At 41.6% G+C, this 13,563-nt stretch overlaps 2 protein-coding genes across 3 annotated transcripts; one reads left to right on the forward strand and one right to left on the reverse strand.

Moving 5' to 3' along the window:
• Window positions 1-68: 68 nt before the first annotated feature.
• On the forward strand, window positions 69-2,977 carry LOC133913294 (autophagy-related protein 16-like). The gene is made up of 5 exons (XM_062356404.1): window positions 69-223; window positions 317-449; window positions 686-867; window positions 947-1,142; window positions 1,734-2,977. Coding segments are annotated over exons 1-5 (1,524 nt in total). The 5' UTR covers window positions 69-221; the 3' UTR covers window positions 2,745-2,977.
• A 2,028-nt stretch (window positions 2,978-5,005) lies between these two features.
• LOC133913295 (FCS-Like Zinc finger 8-like) lies at window positions 5,006-6,619 on the reverse strand. 2 transcript variants are annotated; one of them, XM_062356407.1, is made up of 2 exons: window positions 6,124-6,618; window positions 5,006-6,010 (listed from the first exon to the last, which is right to left on the reverse strand). In XM_062356407.1, exon 2 carries the CDS (start codon window positions 5,977-5,979, stop codon window positions 5,209-5,211), a length of 771 nt encoding a protein of 256 aa, XP_062212391.1. In that variant the 5' UTR covers window positions 5,980-6,010; window positions 6,124-6,618; the 3' UTR covers window positions 5,006-5,208. The 2 variants fall into 2 exon arrangements, with proteins under 2 accessions (XP_062212391.1, XP_062212390.1); XM_062356406.1 differs by having other exon boundaries at window positions 5,006-6,619.
• Window positions 6,620-13,563: the final 6,944 nt, after the last annotated feature.

Below are 13,563 nucleotides of genomic sequence, written 5' to 3' on the forward strand. Positions count from 1 at the left end.
ATTATATAATTAATTAGAGAACGTTGCGGAAAAATATTGTGTAACTAATCGAGAAACGTTATACTCCAATAAAATCAATCTTGCAAAGTCCTAATCCCCCCTCTTCGTCTTCCGCTCTCTAGTCTCCAACGAAGGCCGAAACCGAGCCACCCTTGCCAAGAACCGACGCCACCGGCCGCACGGCCTCCTCCTCCGTGGCCGCTGCCGTAATCCACGCGAGGATGTGAGGAATCCTTCAACTCAGCAGCTAGCCCAGTGTCCCCTTTGCTGTTTGCTTACCTTACCAACGGGGGAGCGGTTTGATGTTGCCGTGCAGGACGATGTCGGAGGCCGAGGCCGGCAGGACGGCTATCCGGCGCGCCCTGAAGTCATTGCGGCGGAGGCACCTCGTCGAGGAAGGAGCGCACAGCCCGGCTATCGAGGCGCTTACCCGGCCCTTCGCCGCCCACGTAAGGACGATCCCCCCCCCCCCCCCCTCCTTTTCCAATTTTGCAGCTTGCTTCATGCTTGCTTGATAGAACTTTGAGGCCTGTAATTGAATGTGTGTTACTAATGATATCACTCGAGCCTTCTGAAATTGACTCTCCTATCTCGCCGAAAATCCAAGCTTCTTTTCAAGAACGTGAATTTTCCATTATGTCTTCGGCATTTAGTGAACGAGGGATCGTTTCTGGACTCCTTGCAGGCTTTGCAGTGGAAGGAGAAGGATGAGAAGCACGAGTTGGAGCTGCAGCAGTGCTACAAGGCACAATCCCGTTTGTCTGGGCAGCTTGTTACCGAGATAGAAGAGGGGAAAGCATCAAAAGCGCTGCTCAAGGAGAAAGAAGCATTGATTACCACTTTGCAGAATGAACTGAAGCATACTAGGTATTAAATGTGGTTCTTAGTTTGCTTGGACATTGTTGTGGAGACATGTTCAATTGACATTTGCGCAAAACAATTGCAGCGAAGAGAATGTGCAGCTAAAGCAGTCGCTTGACGAAAAAACAAAAGCATTAGATCTCCTCATTCAAGAGCACCAGACGGTTAAAGCTGAACTTGAACAGGCATTAACGAAACTAAAAGCTGCAGAGGATGAAACCAAGAATCTGATTGATCGATGGATGCTAGAGAAGATGAAGGATGCAGAGAGGCTCAATGAGGTACCTTATTGTCTCTTTGTTGCTAAAAATGCACGTTTCTGGTATGCGGTATCTGAAATTGGGGATTGTTCAAGCATTATGCTTGTGTCTTTCCTATTGAGCAACTGGCACCAATATGATAAAGAAAAACTTCATACCTGTTAGCAATATACATTCCTTTACCATAGTTGCAATGATCCTGTAATAACCAATGGAGATACGTCAAATACAAGAATACTTGCCATAACATAGCACAGCAAGCATGGTACATTATTACTCTTGGTAGAATATTTTGTTCTATAATTTTGCATGACTGCTGAAGTGTCATCCTTGTAAATGACCTTTTTTTCCAGCAGTCTTGAAATATGTGCCCCTTATGTGTACAAAACTGAACATATTGTCCACATCAGTTCAATCCTTTCTGAACCATACATAGCATTTCAACTCTTTTGCTTCCCTAACAAGAGTGGACACAGAAGAAGCGACTAAATATGTTGTTTAAATGGAGATACATGTTTTATTTTGCTGCCTGGTTTACATTGTCAACTGTACCCATATCACTAGCATGTATCAACAAATTATTGCTGTAACTGGTCTAAAAAAATTGTTTAGGCCAATGCGATGTATGAGGAGATGGTTCTAAAGCTAAAGACAGCTGGAGTTGGTGGTATACAACACAATGCACAACAAGAAGCTGATGGCATCATACGTCGTTCTGAAGCTGGGTACATGGAAACACCAATCCCATCAACATGCACAATCACCATTCGTGCTCATGATGGTGGGTGTGGATCTTTAGTGTTCCAGAATAACTCAGACAAGCTAATTAGTGGCGGTCAGGATCAAACTGTTAAGATATGGTGTGCATATACTGGTGCTTTGACCTCTATTCTACATGGTTGCTTGGGGTCTGTTAACGACCTTGCTGTGACCAATGATAACAAGTTTGTGGTCGCTGCCTGTAGCTCCAACAAACTGTTTGTGTGGGAAGTTAATGGGGGGCGTCCTCGTCACACTCTCACTGGTCACACAAAAAATGTTTCTTCTGTCGATGCAAGCTGGGTGAAAAGCTTTGTTGTTGCTAGTTCATCCAATGATCGTACTATCAAGATTTGGGATCTCCAGACAGGTTTCTGCAAAAGCACCATAATGTCAGCAAGCAACCCCAACTCACTAGCTTTCATTGATGGTGACATCATTTGTTCAGGTCATAGGGATGGAAACCTTCGGTTATGGGACATCCGTAGTGGGAAATGCACTACACAGATAGCTGCTCATCTTGATGTCACCTCGGTCTGTGTGTCACGGAGCAAAAATTTTGTTCTTACAAGTGGGAGGGATAATGTGCACAACCTTTTTGATGTCAGAACTTTGGAGGTTTGTGGAACATTCAGGGCCACGGGTAACAGAATGGTGAGCAGCTGGGGCAGACCTTGTATAAGCCCTGATGATAATTGCATTGCTGCTGGTTCTTCTGATGGGTCTGTTTATATATGGTCGAGACTGAAGAATGAGATGCCGACCATCATAGAGGGTCATTCTTCACCAGTTCTCGCAAGTGCGTGGTGTGGGCTAGGACCCCTCGCGACCTCAGACAGGAATCATATTTATATCTGGACTTGAGATCCACGATTCATTAACTCATCCAATCCAAGATCTGGAGAGTTTCGCTTCAGTAGGTCAATATTTGTTCTCTTCTTGAGAACACTAGTTTTCATGTGAATGGTTTAGTTTCTGAACGTTGTAAATATCAAAATTGACAGTACACACAGCGACTAATTCACTTTGCCACCTGTTGCGCGGATGCATGGTTTGCAAGGTTTTGAAGGCAGGAATTTCCTGCTATTGCTGATTCATTTTGGTGTTACTTTAAGGGTAAATTTGTGAATCACCAGCCAGCTCAGCAAACGTTTTCCATCATTATGGAAAATGACATTGAATTTATTGAGGAGTGCTTTCTCCTTTCAAATTGCATATTGATATTGTTGTTGCTTCAATTAAATTAGTAAATACTCCACGATCCTTCTGTGTTCGGTACAGTTGAGACGTTATGGACTCGTAAAATTGTGTGGCATTTCCACTTGCGCATGACTTCCTTTGGGTGTGATCAGGTGTAAATAAGTATTTACTTGTGGTTTTGTTCAAAGAAGCTAAGTATAGTCTTGAGTCTAAGAGTCTTGCACCTGTTTTCCTCAGAATAAAAAAAAGGTCTTACACCTGCATTTGATGCAGGAGAGATCAATTCGGACACCTGTACTTGTTCCTTTCCAACTGTCTTAATAGAGGATTGTGTTGTTGATACAGGAGGCCATATGTTCCTGAATGTTACCCAATCTTCTTATGAAACCATGAAGTCAGACAATTTTTACATCATTTGTTGTGTGAGTTCATGCACTGGACATGCGTATAGCACATTAATTTCGTAGCACATGAGCTATGGTCTATTGATAACAAGGACAAAAGTTATATAGAGTAAGTAAACAACTGCAACTTGTGAGGTACGTACTTCAAATTTAATTACAACAGTGTTAGACAATGACAAATATTATGATAAATATTGGCACGACTAATTGCCCCCAGCCATCACCCCTTCAAAAGGTACTAAGCTATCTAACGGTATATTTATTTGGGTTTCTGTTTTTAGGTTTTATTGAAAAGTTGTGTTTTTAATTTGTCTGAAAAGCTGTTTTTGAAAATAGATTATTGACTTGTATAATAAATTTTTAGCTTTTTAACACATAACTTATTAGAAAAGCGTTTCTCAGTTTTAGTTTATTTTTCTCAAAAACAAACTTCTGTCTTCTTCAGAAACCACTTCTCCATAACCTGTTTGTTCTAATTTCTGATAACAGCAGAATCAAAACCAGAAGCACGGAAAACACGGCCTAAGCCACATTGCAAAAAAATGGCTCGGCCTTCTTTTTTTATATATATTTTTAATTTTTGCTTGTTCATACACTCCTTCAAAAAAATTATATAATGGCTCGCGCTATGGGGAACTCCCCAAAGTTTCTCGGTAAAAATGCAGGAGTTTCTGTGGCACCACTGAAGCTAAGCTCATCAAGAAATGCCTTGGCGCTCAAACTCATCATCATCACCATGAATATGTTCATAATCCTCTTTGCCCCTCTGCAAGAAAGAGAGGTTTCAAACTTTAAATACTCAGGCAATGCCCATCACATTGGATCATCAGCTGACACATAACAGTCACAAGAAAATAAATAAAAATGGGCGTCAAATTCAATCCAGTCAGCTTCATGGAAAGGAAGCTTGACAGAGGAACCGAAACACTAGAGATCAGATGAGATCAAACGGCCGCAGCAGTGAAGCGAAGCAAAGGAAGCGTGAGCAGCGGGTGGCCCCACAGGACAGTCACACGGCCACAGTGTAGGTTAGCTGCAACCGCTTGCTGAACCCCGGGCGGGGCCCCGACAGGGACAAGGCACCGTTCAAGTGGGCGCACACGCTCCCACGGGCCTAGCTGATCATATCGTCTGCAACTTTGGATGTGCAGGGCTTGCCACAAGAGACACCAATCATTGGGTTCTTTTCTTTCGGGTTATGCCTCGAGAAACCATCAATGACTGGGACTCGCTTCATGTCAAATCTAGTTTTTTCATCGGGAAATAGTCTGAAATTATTATCAGTGTTGGAGAAAGGTTCTGAAATTATTGTTAGAATTTGGAAGTGTTCTGAAGTTCTATTTAGAAATTGATCTGTCTATGTCGTTTGCAGTCACAAACTCAATTCAGGAATCAGGACTCAAGTAGTTTAGGAATTAAGAAGAGCTAGGCTTGTCTTGAGATTAAATCCATCACATAGTGGTTCAGCAATCGGCAGCTAATTTACAGGTTGAGATTTTGCAGTTTTCTCTAATAATAACATGCTGGAATTTACTCAAGTTTATATCACAGCTTCAGCTCAACCTGAACAAAACACCTAGTAGATCATCTGATCAAAAGAACATCTATGATCATCTGATCAGATTGAACAACCAATACAACATAACAGCATTAAGGCTGAACTTAATAGCACTCAGCAAACTCAATTTACCTATGCATCAGGCTACTGGCTACACGGGCATCGATCACAAGCTCAAGAAGCCCCTGTCGCCGCGCGCCGGCAAATTTATCGGCCGCGGCGAGCTCTCCGTGCCGCTCGCATCGGCGAGCCCGGCGCCCTCCACGACGCGGTCGCCGAAGATGTGCACCGTCCTCGGGTTTGGACCGCGGGAGATGACGCACGTGTAGTCCTCCGACGACGGTTCCATCTCCCCTGGATCGGCCGGTGCCCGCGTCGGAGACTCGCGGCCACCGCAGCGCAGGGGCAGCCACGAGCTCTTGTTCTTGACGCCGAACTCGACACGGCGGTCGAGGGAACACGATCTGACCAGGGGCGGCGCTTGCGCCCTGACAGCCGGCGACGTCGCCGCAAGGACGCCCCTTTCCTGCTGGTCGGAGTCCAGCGCGTCGGTGAGGCCGTGCAGCCCCTCGAGCCACGGCCGGCGCTTGCCGACGACATCGGAGCCGGACGCGAAGGCCGCCGCCGCGTCGAGCACGGAGGTCGGGCTCAAGGAGAAGGCCGTCTCGGAGTCGGCGTCCGGCGCTGGGTCCTTGGCGAAGACGCTGCCGGTGGGCAGGGAGGAAGAGTGCAACAGCCTCGGAGATGCGAACAGCACACGAGCTGTAGCGCTCTTACTGCCGCCAGCGCCGCCCCCACCACGGCTGTCGCTGTCGCATGGAATTGCCGACGAGCTCGCGAGCTGATCGGAGATGTGGCTCCGCTGCGCGCTGGCGCCGTTCATCGACCTCGACCTCCTCCTCGGGATCATCTCCTGGATCTTTGATCTCAAGAACATGCCAAGAACACTGGACAGCCTGAACAGCACTCTGCATCCACAGACGTTATCACAAAAGAAAGGTCGATTTGCGATGTTCATGTCGAGAACTGATCAGCAAAAAAAGTGATTTTTAATGAATTCACAGCCTGGTCTTGATTCTACCTTCAGGTAGGTGGACAAGAAGCAGCAGCTAGCAAGAACCAGCAAGTCTTGCAGGCTTCAACGGCATGGACGTGGCGGTGAGCTTAAGTACGGAGCTCGAGGGCCAATCAAAACTTTAGAGGTGCACTCAAACACAACTGCAAGTGTCTTTAAAAAAACAAACGCAACTGCAAGTTCAGGGGGAGAAGCAAAATGGGACCTTGCAAGCCTTGGCAAGATCCAAGGTACCTTACAAGCTCATGCACCAGCTTGCTTGTAGCAGTGTGCCTTACTGCACTTCAAGCATCAAGCAGGAATTAAAAGAGCTCAATTGCTAGTTACCTACGACCTAGTCTAGAGTGACACAATGCAGAGAGAGAGAGCAATGAGGAGGAGGCTGGGACTTGGGAGAGTGTGGTGATCTTAAAGAAGGCTCTCTCTCTCTCCTCTCCTCTCCTCACTGTGCCTGTGCCTGTGCCTGTGCCTGTGATGTCATTGTTGGTTTGTGTGTGCGCGCTTCCAAAGGGCAGGTCCATATCTTCATCACTGCCCATCTTTTCTCTCTGCCCTTGCTAGCTCCTTGTGCTGTGTGTTGCCGTTCGTTCCCATTCGAGCCCATGCAAACAATGGTAGGTTCCAATTTCATTGGTGCACAGCACTACGCCAGGTAGATTTGCTGTCGACCTGTGAATGGAAGGTGCAGCAAAATCTTGTCATCCTTCTGGGCAGATGATCCAAATGTTGCTCTGCTTCACATTTTTCTTGCAAGAGCAACAGCAGAAACAGAAACACAGATAGATCATGCACTTGGTAAAAATATCATGATTTATCTAACCGTGTTTAAAATACATGAATTTCACAAATCTAAAAAAATACTTTACATAAGATAGTTCAATTCCTTTAGAAATAGTAAAAATGTTCATGCTAAGAAACGGGACTTTACATGCAAGATGGAGCTCACATGGAGAGAAGATACTCAACGGTTTGCTAGCCGGGTCATTGGTCATACTAGGTGTGGTTGATGTGACTATCAGTTTTTCACTGAGTCACGTTGTTAACGCTCTAAAATGTTCAACTATTCAGTTTGATTCTTTTCTTAGTTTTAAGAAGCAATATAGGAAGGGTGAGAATAATTTAGCTACTGGTTCTTGATACAAGAAAATATTCGTGAGTATTAATTTACGTAAAGAAGAGAAATTACAAGAACAAGAAATATATATTCAGATTAGGTCAATGTTAGTGAAATACAAGACATCTATTTATCATAGTCATATTTTCTATGACCTTCAGGGATATAGGAGACTTTCTTTTATTATCCTCCACAAGATCAAGTTGACCCAATCTCAGATATTAAAGATAATAAAGTTTTAAATCATCTTGGATTTGATCCATCACCGCCAGATAGGCCCGAAGTAAAATTAATATAACTCTCTCCTACGAAGTCCGATTGGGGCATGTGAGTGCTTAATGTAAAACTTATTTCATTATCTTTTCATTGGATCCGACCTCATAGTCAGATTCATCATGTGTGCATAATAATGGTCGAAACAAGTGTTGGTTTGTGTTGAGTCCGAATCAGAGTCTCTAGTCTAGTTCGAGTCCAATTATGTGTTTTGGCTAGCCTGCATGCCATAAAGCATAGGGTAGGCATCCTTGTATCCTCAGACTGGTTTATTGTGCATTTCTTGGAGGGTTTCCTCGAGAAGAAGAGAGATGGCGATCACATTCTCGTGATGATTATCTATTGCCACCACTTTAGGGCTTGGAGAAGAATGTGATCAGATTTGTTTGATTTGAGTGTGTTCTTGATTTCATTAGAGATCCATCCTTTTGATAGGGGTGCATCCGTGTCGCTGGTGGAAGACTTTGTTAGGGTTTGGATTACATCTTTGTGTAAGCCAAAAACATTTTACCTTCAGAATTGCCGTTGTTCTTTATTTGTTGTTCCTACTAATATTTGGATCGTTTGGAGCGAGATTGCTATTGTTTGTGGATTGTTTTGCTGTTACTTGATTAAAAAATCCGAGAAGTATTTGTTGCTGAGATTATACCATGAAAGGTTGGGCAAAAAGCCAGGCATCGCAAGCGTGTGCTCATCAAGTGGTATCAGACTTCGGGTTACTCATGGTACTTCTGAATTTATACAGAAACTGTAAGATGGATAATTATGAGAATTATAAAGTTGTTGATGCTAAAGTTTCCACTCATGGTGTTGTTGATAAATTGCCTGACGTAACACATCCTGTTTTTTTTATCCTAAAATACCTACTAAAGTTATGAGTGGATTGGAAGACACATGTCGGTATTTGGAGAATCGTATGGATCGTGGTTTTGCTAAAATGATGAAGACTTTTATTACTGAGATTTATGCACGTCTACTTCCACGACGTGATGCACATATTGGAAGGCATTTCCGTGCTTTTGATTGTCGTGTTTATGATGCTAAAGATGAGAGTCCGAGACTACTATATGATGGTAATGATTATCATCGTCAACCACAACATCCTCTGCATCGGCGTGATGCTCATATGGAGCGACTTGCTACTAATATTTGACATGTTAACCGTGATAACAATACGGTTGGTTGAGTTGTTCGTGTTCCGCTAGATGAAGGGCTTGGTAAGTTAAAAATTTGCATGCCTTCTTTTTTGGGATCAAGTGAGCCGGAGGACTATTTGGGGTGGGAGATGCGCTGTGATTAGATTTTTGATAGCCATGATTATTCTAAGGAGAAAAAGGTACGCATTGCATCTATTGAGTTCACTAGGTATGTTTTGACTTGGTGGAATTCTTTGTGCTGTGCTAGAGGTCGTCCACACACTTGGACATATATGAAGGATATTATGCATCATCGCTTTGTGCCTGAAAATTTTACTATGACCATGTATATTCGTTTGCAGTGACTTGAGCAAGGTAATCTTAGTATGTATGCTTATTATAAGGGAGATGGAACTTTTGATGATTCGTACAGGTGTGCAAGAGGATGAGAATGTCACTATATCTCGGTTTATTACTGGCTTGAATTTGGATGTGGAGGAACGTGTTGAAACTGCACATTATTATGATATGTAAAGTTTGGTGCATGTTGCTCAGAGGGTGGAGCAACAACTGAAGGCTCGTTGTGCTGCTGGTCGCTCTCGTTATTTTTAGCGATGCGATGATTGGGGTGCTGCTAGTAAGTCAGTTTCCTTCAAACTGAGAACTCCGTCAAAAGCGGCGTCTAAATCAGTCATTGGTTCGATGAGTAAAGCATAATCCAAAGTTGAATCTCCTGCAGCACTTCTTCTCATTCCGGAAAGTTGTGTTATACTTATGGAGGAAGAGGGTATTTTATACGGGATTGTCCTAATGAAAAGAAGGTGTTGATGACCAAAGAAGGTTATGTTTCTAATAGTCTTTCTGAAGAATCCGAAGAAGGGTATGTTTATGATGCTTATACTTGTCATAACTACCCTAATTTATATGCAACAGATAATGATAAATATATTGATGATGCTCCAAAGACGGATTTATCTTTGTTAGCCCATGAAATTCAGTGTGATGGTGCACTTGTTGAGGCGACAAGACAACGCTATAATGTGTTTCAATCATTGTGCAAAGTACAAGATAAAGTATGTAAATTAATATTGATGGTGGAAGTTTTACCAATACTATTAGTTCAGATTTGATGCATGCATTATCCTTATTTACGCGGAGGCTACCTACAGCACTGTAAGACTCCTGCTCTCGGGATCTCCTGTGTCTCCTATATCAGTTTCTGGATTAAGTAATTGATACATATAGTATAATAATTATAGTATCACAGTTAAACTTTATACATAAATATTAAGATTCTGAGTATAAAAGGTTACAAACCATACTGTATATTACAAACCTGGCCTAACAGCCAACAAAACACAGCGGAAAGCAAAAGCCCAAGCCACAAGCAGCGAGGGTGCGAACGTGACTCTTTAGACTACTCTTCATCCCTAGGTTCACCTCCGGCGAAGTCGGCATCGGCTTCTTCATCTAGATGACAACAAAAGTGAGTACAGAAGATACTCAGCAAGCCCTATACTACTTCAAAGTGTTGATAGATGCATAATAAGGGCAAGGCTTTATGGTTTTGCTTTTAGCGTAAAGTAGTTTTATGCAGGTATTCAATTGTGTCATCTACTAAAGACTTCAAAATAGTTTGAATAGTTCAAAACAAGGTAACAAGCTGTATCTGGGGGGGGGGGGTTCGGTCCTAGGATGGGCTACACCTTACTCTGTAGTCGCTATTATCACATCTAGTATACCTCTAGTACCACATGGCTTCTGGCGAATTGAGCCAGGAACTTCACCACATGGATATCTAGTCTACACACACTCATCAAGATACATGCACCCAGAGTCTAGTCAAATGGGGTTATGCTTCGCATGTCCATGACCGTGGATACGGCTATTTGAATAGATTTACGCTCTGCAGAGGTTGTACAACTTTTCCCAAGCAATATGCTCATCCTCCAACCATTGCAAGTGGAGGCGCTAATCATACCGAGACCCCCCAAATACCTTTCCTATCAGACTTTTTTACGAGACATCCCAAGCCCCAAAGGCTATGCACTAAAGGCTAGCCACCTTTTTAAGCTTAGGCCAGTTCTAGAAACCTTCAGATAGAGGGACAGATGGGCATTTGACCTCTCCCTACTCTTAGCCTCCTAGAATTATGCCCAACTCAATTCGATGAAAGAAAGTCAAATCTTGCCCATTTAGGACGCATGGTTGCACGGGGGTGGCTAAGCATGTCGAGACAATTGACTCGGTTCTTAAGTGACTGAGGTAGGTATCTTCCAACAATAAACACTATAGAGGTGACTCAAGCCCCCAGGACATCCTCATCCAGAGTACTACTCCACCTGTCCCCGCCAAACAGTTTTCATCCATTTTTACACACCAACCTCCATATCCCACACGCCATCAAAGATTTCACAACCATCAAGAATCCATATTATATAAGTTAACATTGATAACATTAAATCGTTACCTCTGAAGAGATGCATTTTAACATTGATAACATTAAATCTTTGTATTTTAGATTTTTATGCTGAGCTACAGTAATAATTAGCAGGTGGCCTGAGAGAGTGTCGATTTTTCCACCGTTATTATATGTTATAAAATGGAGGATATTGGTTTCCTACGGACTCATGTATGTAATATATATAGGAAAAAAATAAAAACTCAAAAAAATATGATTTTTTTTGTTAGATTCGTATTACTGTCGTAGCTACTGTCCATCAATAAATTATGTATCTACATATGAGTATATATATATATACAAATTCTTTCAATCGATTTATCTATATAACTAATTTTTCTTTCACATTTTTCTGAAATTTCCCAAAAAGAAAATATACATATGCAGGTATACATATATATACACAGTGATGGACCCACATACTACTATAGCTGAAGCAAATAGTGGTGGACCCCACTGCTACAGTAGCTGGGGTCGGGGGTGCTGGAACCCACAGAAAAATACAAAATTAGATAATATACGTGACCGTATTTACCGAAATAGACAACATATCGTCGTATTTATAATTTTAGCATTCGTATTCGGTACCTCGTTTACCAAAAAATGACTTTCGGTACACCATACCCCGAAAATACCATATTTGGCACACGGTGTGCCAAATATGGTATTATAGCACTGTATTCGGCACACGGTGTACCGAATAGGTTCCGGTCATAAACAGTAACAGCAATACATTTGAATTTCGCTTTCCCTCTTTTTCAAAACAGTGGTCTTCTGTTACTCCAAAAAATTTAGAACTTTTTTTGCGTATTCTATAATCCATGTGCAACCCATTTTAATTTGATTCACCGAAAAATCCTTTGTATGTTTAAAACTAAAATTCTCAAAAAAAAAGACTACTTTTATAAATTGTAACAATTGTTAGTGTCTCAAATAAATTCCCAAAAATCTAGAAAAATTCACTAATATTCTTCTTATGTGATGGACTAATTTATAAAATTATTTCCAGCCCTAGTTTATATGATGAAAAAGTGAGTTCCTTTGTAATACTTCATTTATATGCATTTTTATCATTTCATGTGATATTCTCTTTTTAATTCAATTTGAATAAAAATAAATTTAAACATGCACAAAACCTACAATCAAGGGGTAAGTTTACCAAAAAATCATCGTAACCAACTCAGCATCTTTCTGACGTACTCCGTGACGGCCATATTATTTTTTTTGTGTTTGGATAGGTTTAGAGATAGAACTCAGAGATAAACTCGGTTTTGTATCCATGCATTATTTCATGTGATCGAAATCATCTGTATGAGGTGCAATCCATTTGTAACTCTAGTTATGGTTCGGTAGCCTATATATATATACATCAACACAGCCTCGAGAGAGGTGATAACGCTTCCCAATATGGCATTAGAGTCTCTTCTCTAAATTTTATCGACTCCATCTTCAATTCTCGGGTTTTCACCCGCTGACTATTTTTCCTCGGTCGCTCGCATCCTCCTGATAGTTGAATTTTGTTCGAATTCAAATTGAATTAAAACAAGAATATGACATGAAATGATAAAAATACATATAAATGGAGCATTACAAAGAAACTCACTTTTTCATCATATAACCTAGGGCTAGGAATAATTTTAGAAATTAGTCCATCACATAAGAAGAATATTAGTGATTTTTTCTAGATTTTTAGGAATTTATGTGAGACACTAACAATTGTTACAATTTATAAAAGTAGTCTTTTTTGAGAATTTTAGTTTTAAATATACAAAGGATTTTTTTGGTGAATCCAATTAAAATGGGTTGCACATGGATTATAGAACACGTAAAAAAAGTTTTAAAATTTTTGGAGTAACAAAAGACCACCATTTTAAAGAAGATGGAAATCGAAATTCAAACGCACTACTGTTACTGTTCATACATGACACTGTTCATAACCGGGGCCTATTTGACACTGTGTGTCGAATATGGTATTTTCGGTATATGGTGTATCGAAAATCAATTTTCGGTAAACGAGATGTCGAATACGAATATTAAAATTGTAAATACGATAATATGTTGTCTATTTTGGTAAATACGGTCACGTATGTTATGTAATTTTGTATTTTTTTCAAATCCACCCCGTATAGTATATAGTAATAGTATTGATACGTGTGCCTTGCGTTTGTTTGCTTCTCCTCTCTGCACTGGCCAGCCCCCACACAATGCGTGCTGCAGTAGGCTTCGACATTGCTCTCCCGCCACGTCTCCCATTACAAGGACAGAAATGGCAGCATCATGAGCCATTTGACCCACCCGATTTGGGGGCTAATGGCGCTGCAAAGAGTGTGGGTCAGAGGCATAAGAGATAAGACAGTAGCTGGGAGGAGTACCTAATCAAGGTAGACTAAATAAATCTGAGGAATATTTTTGTGACGGCATCTTGTTCTGTGTGGATAACTCTACCTTTGAAGGTCCAATTC

Source organism: Phragmites australis, chromosome 3 (assembly GCF_958298935.1).
Source record: "Phragmites australis chromosome 3, lpPhrAust1.1, whole genome shotgun sequence".
NCBI lineage: Eukaryota > Viridiplantae > Streptophyta > Magnoliopsida > Poales > Poaceae > Phragmites > Phragmites australis.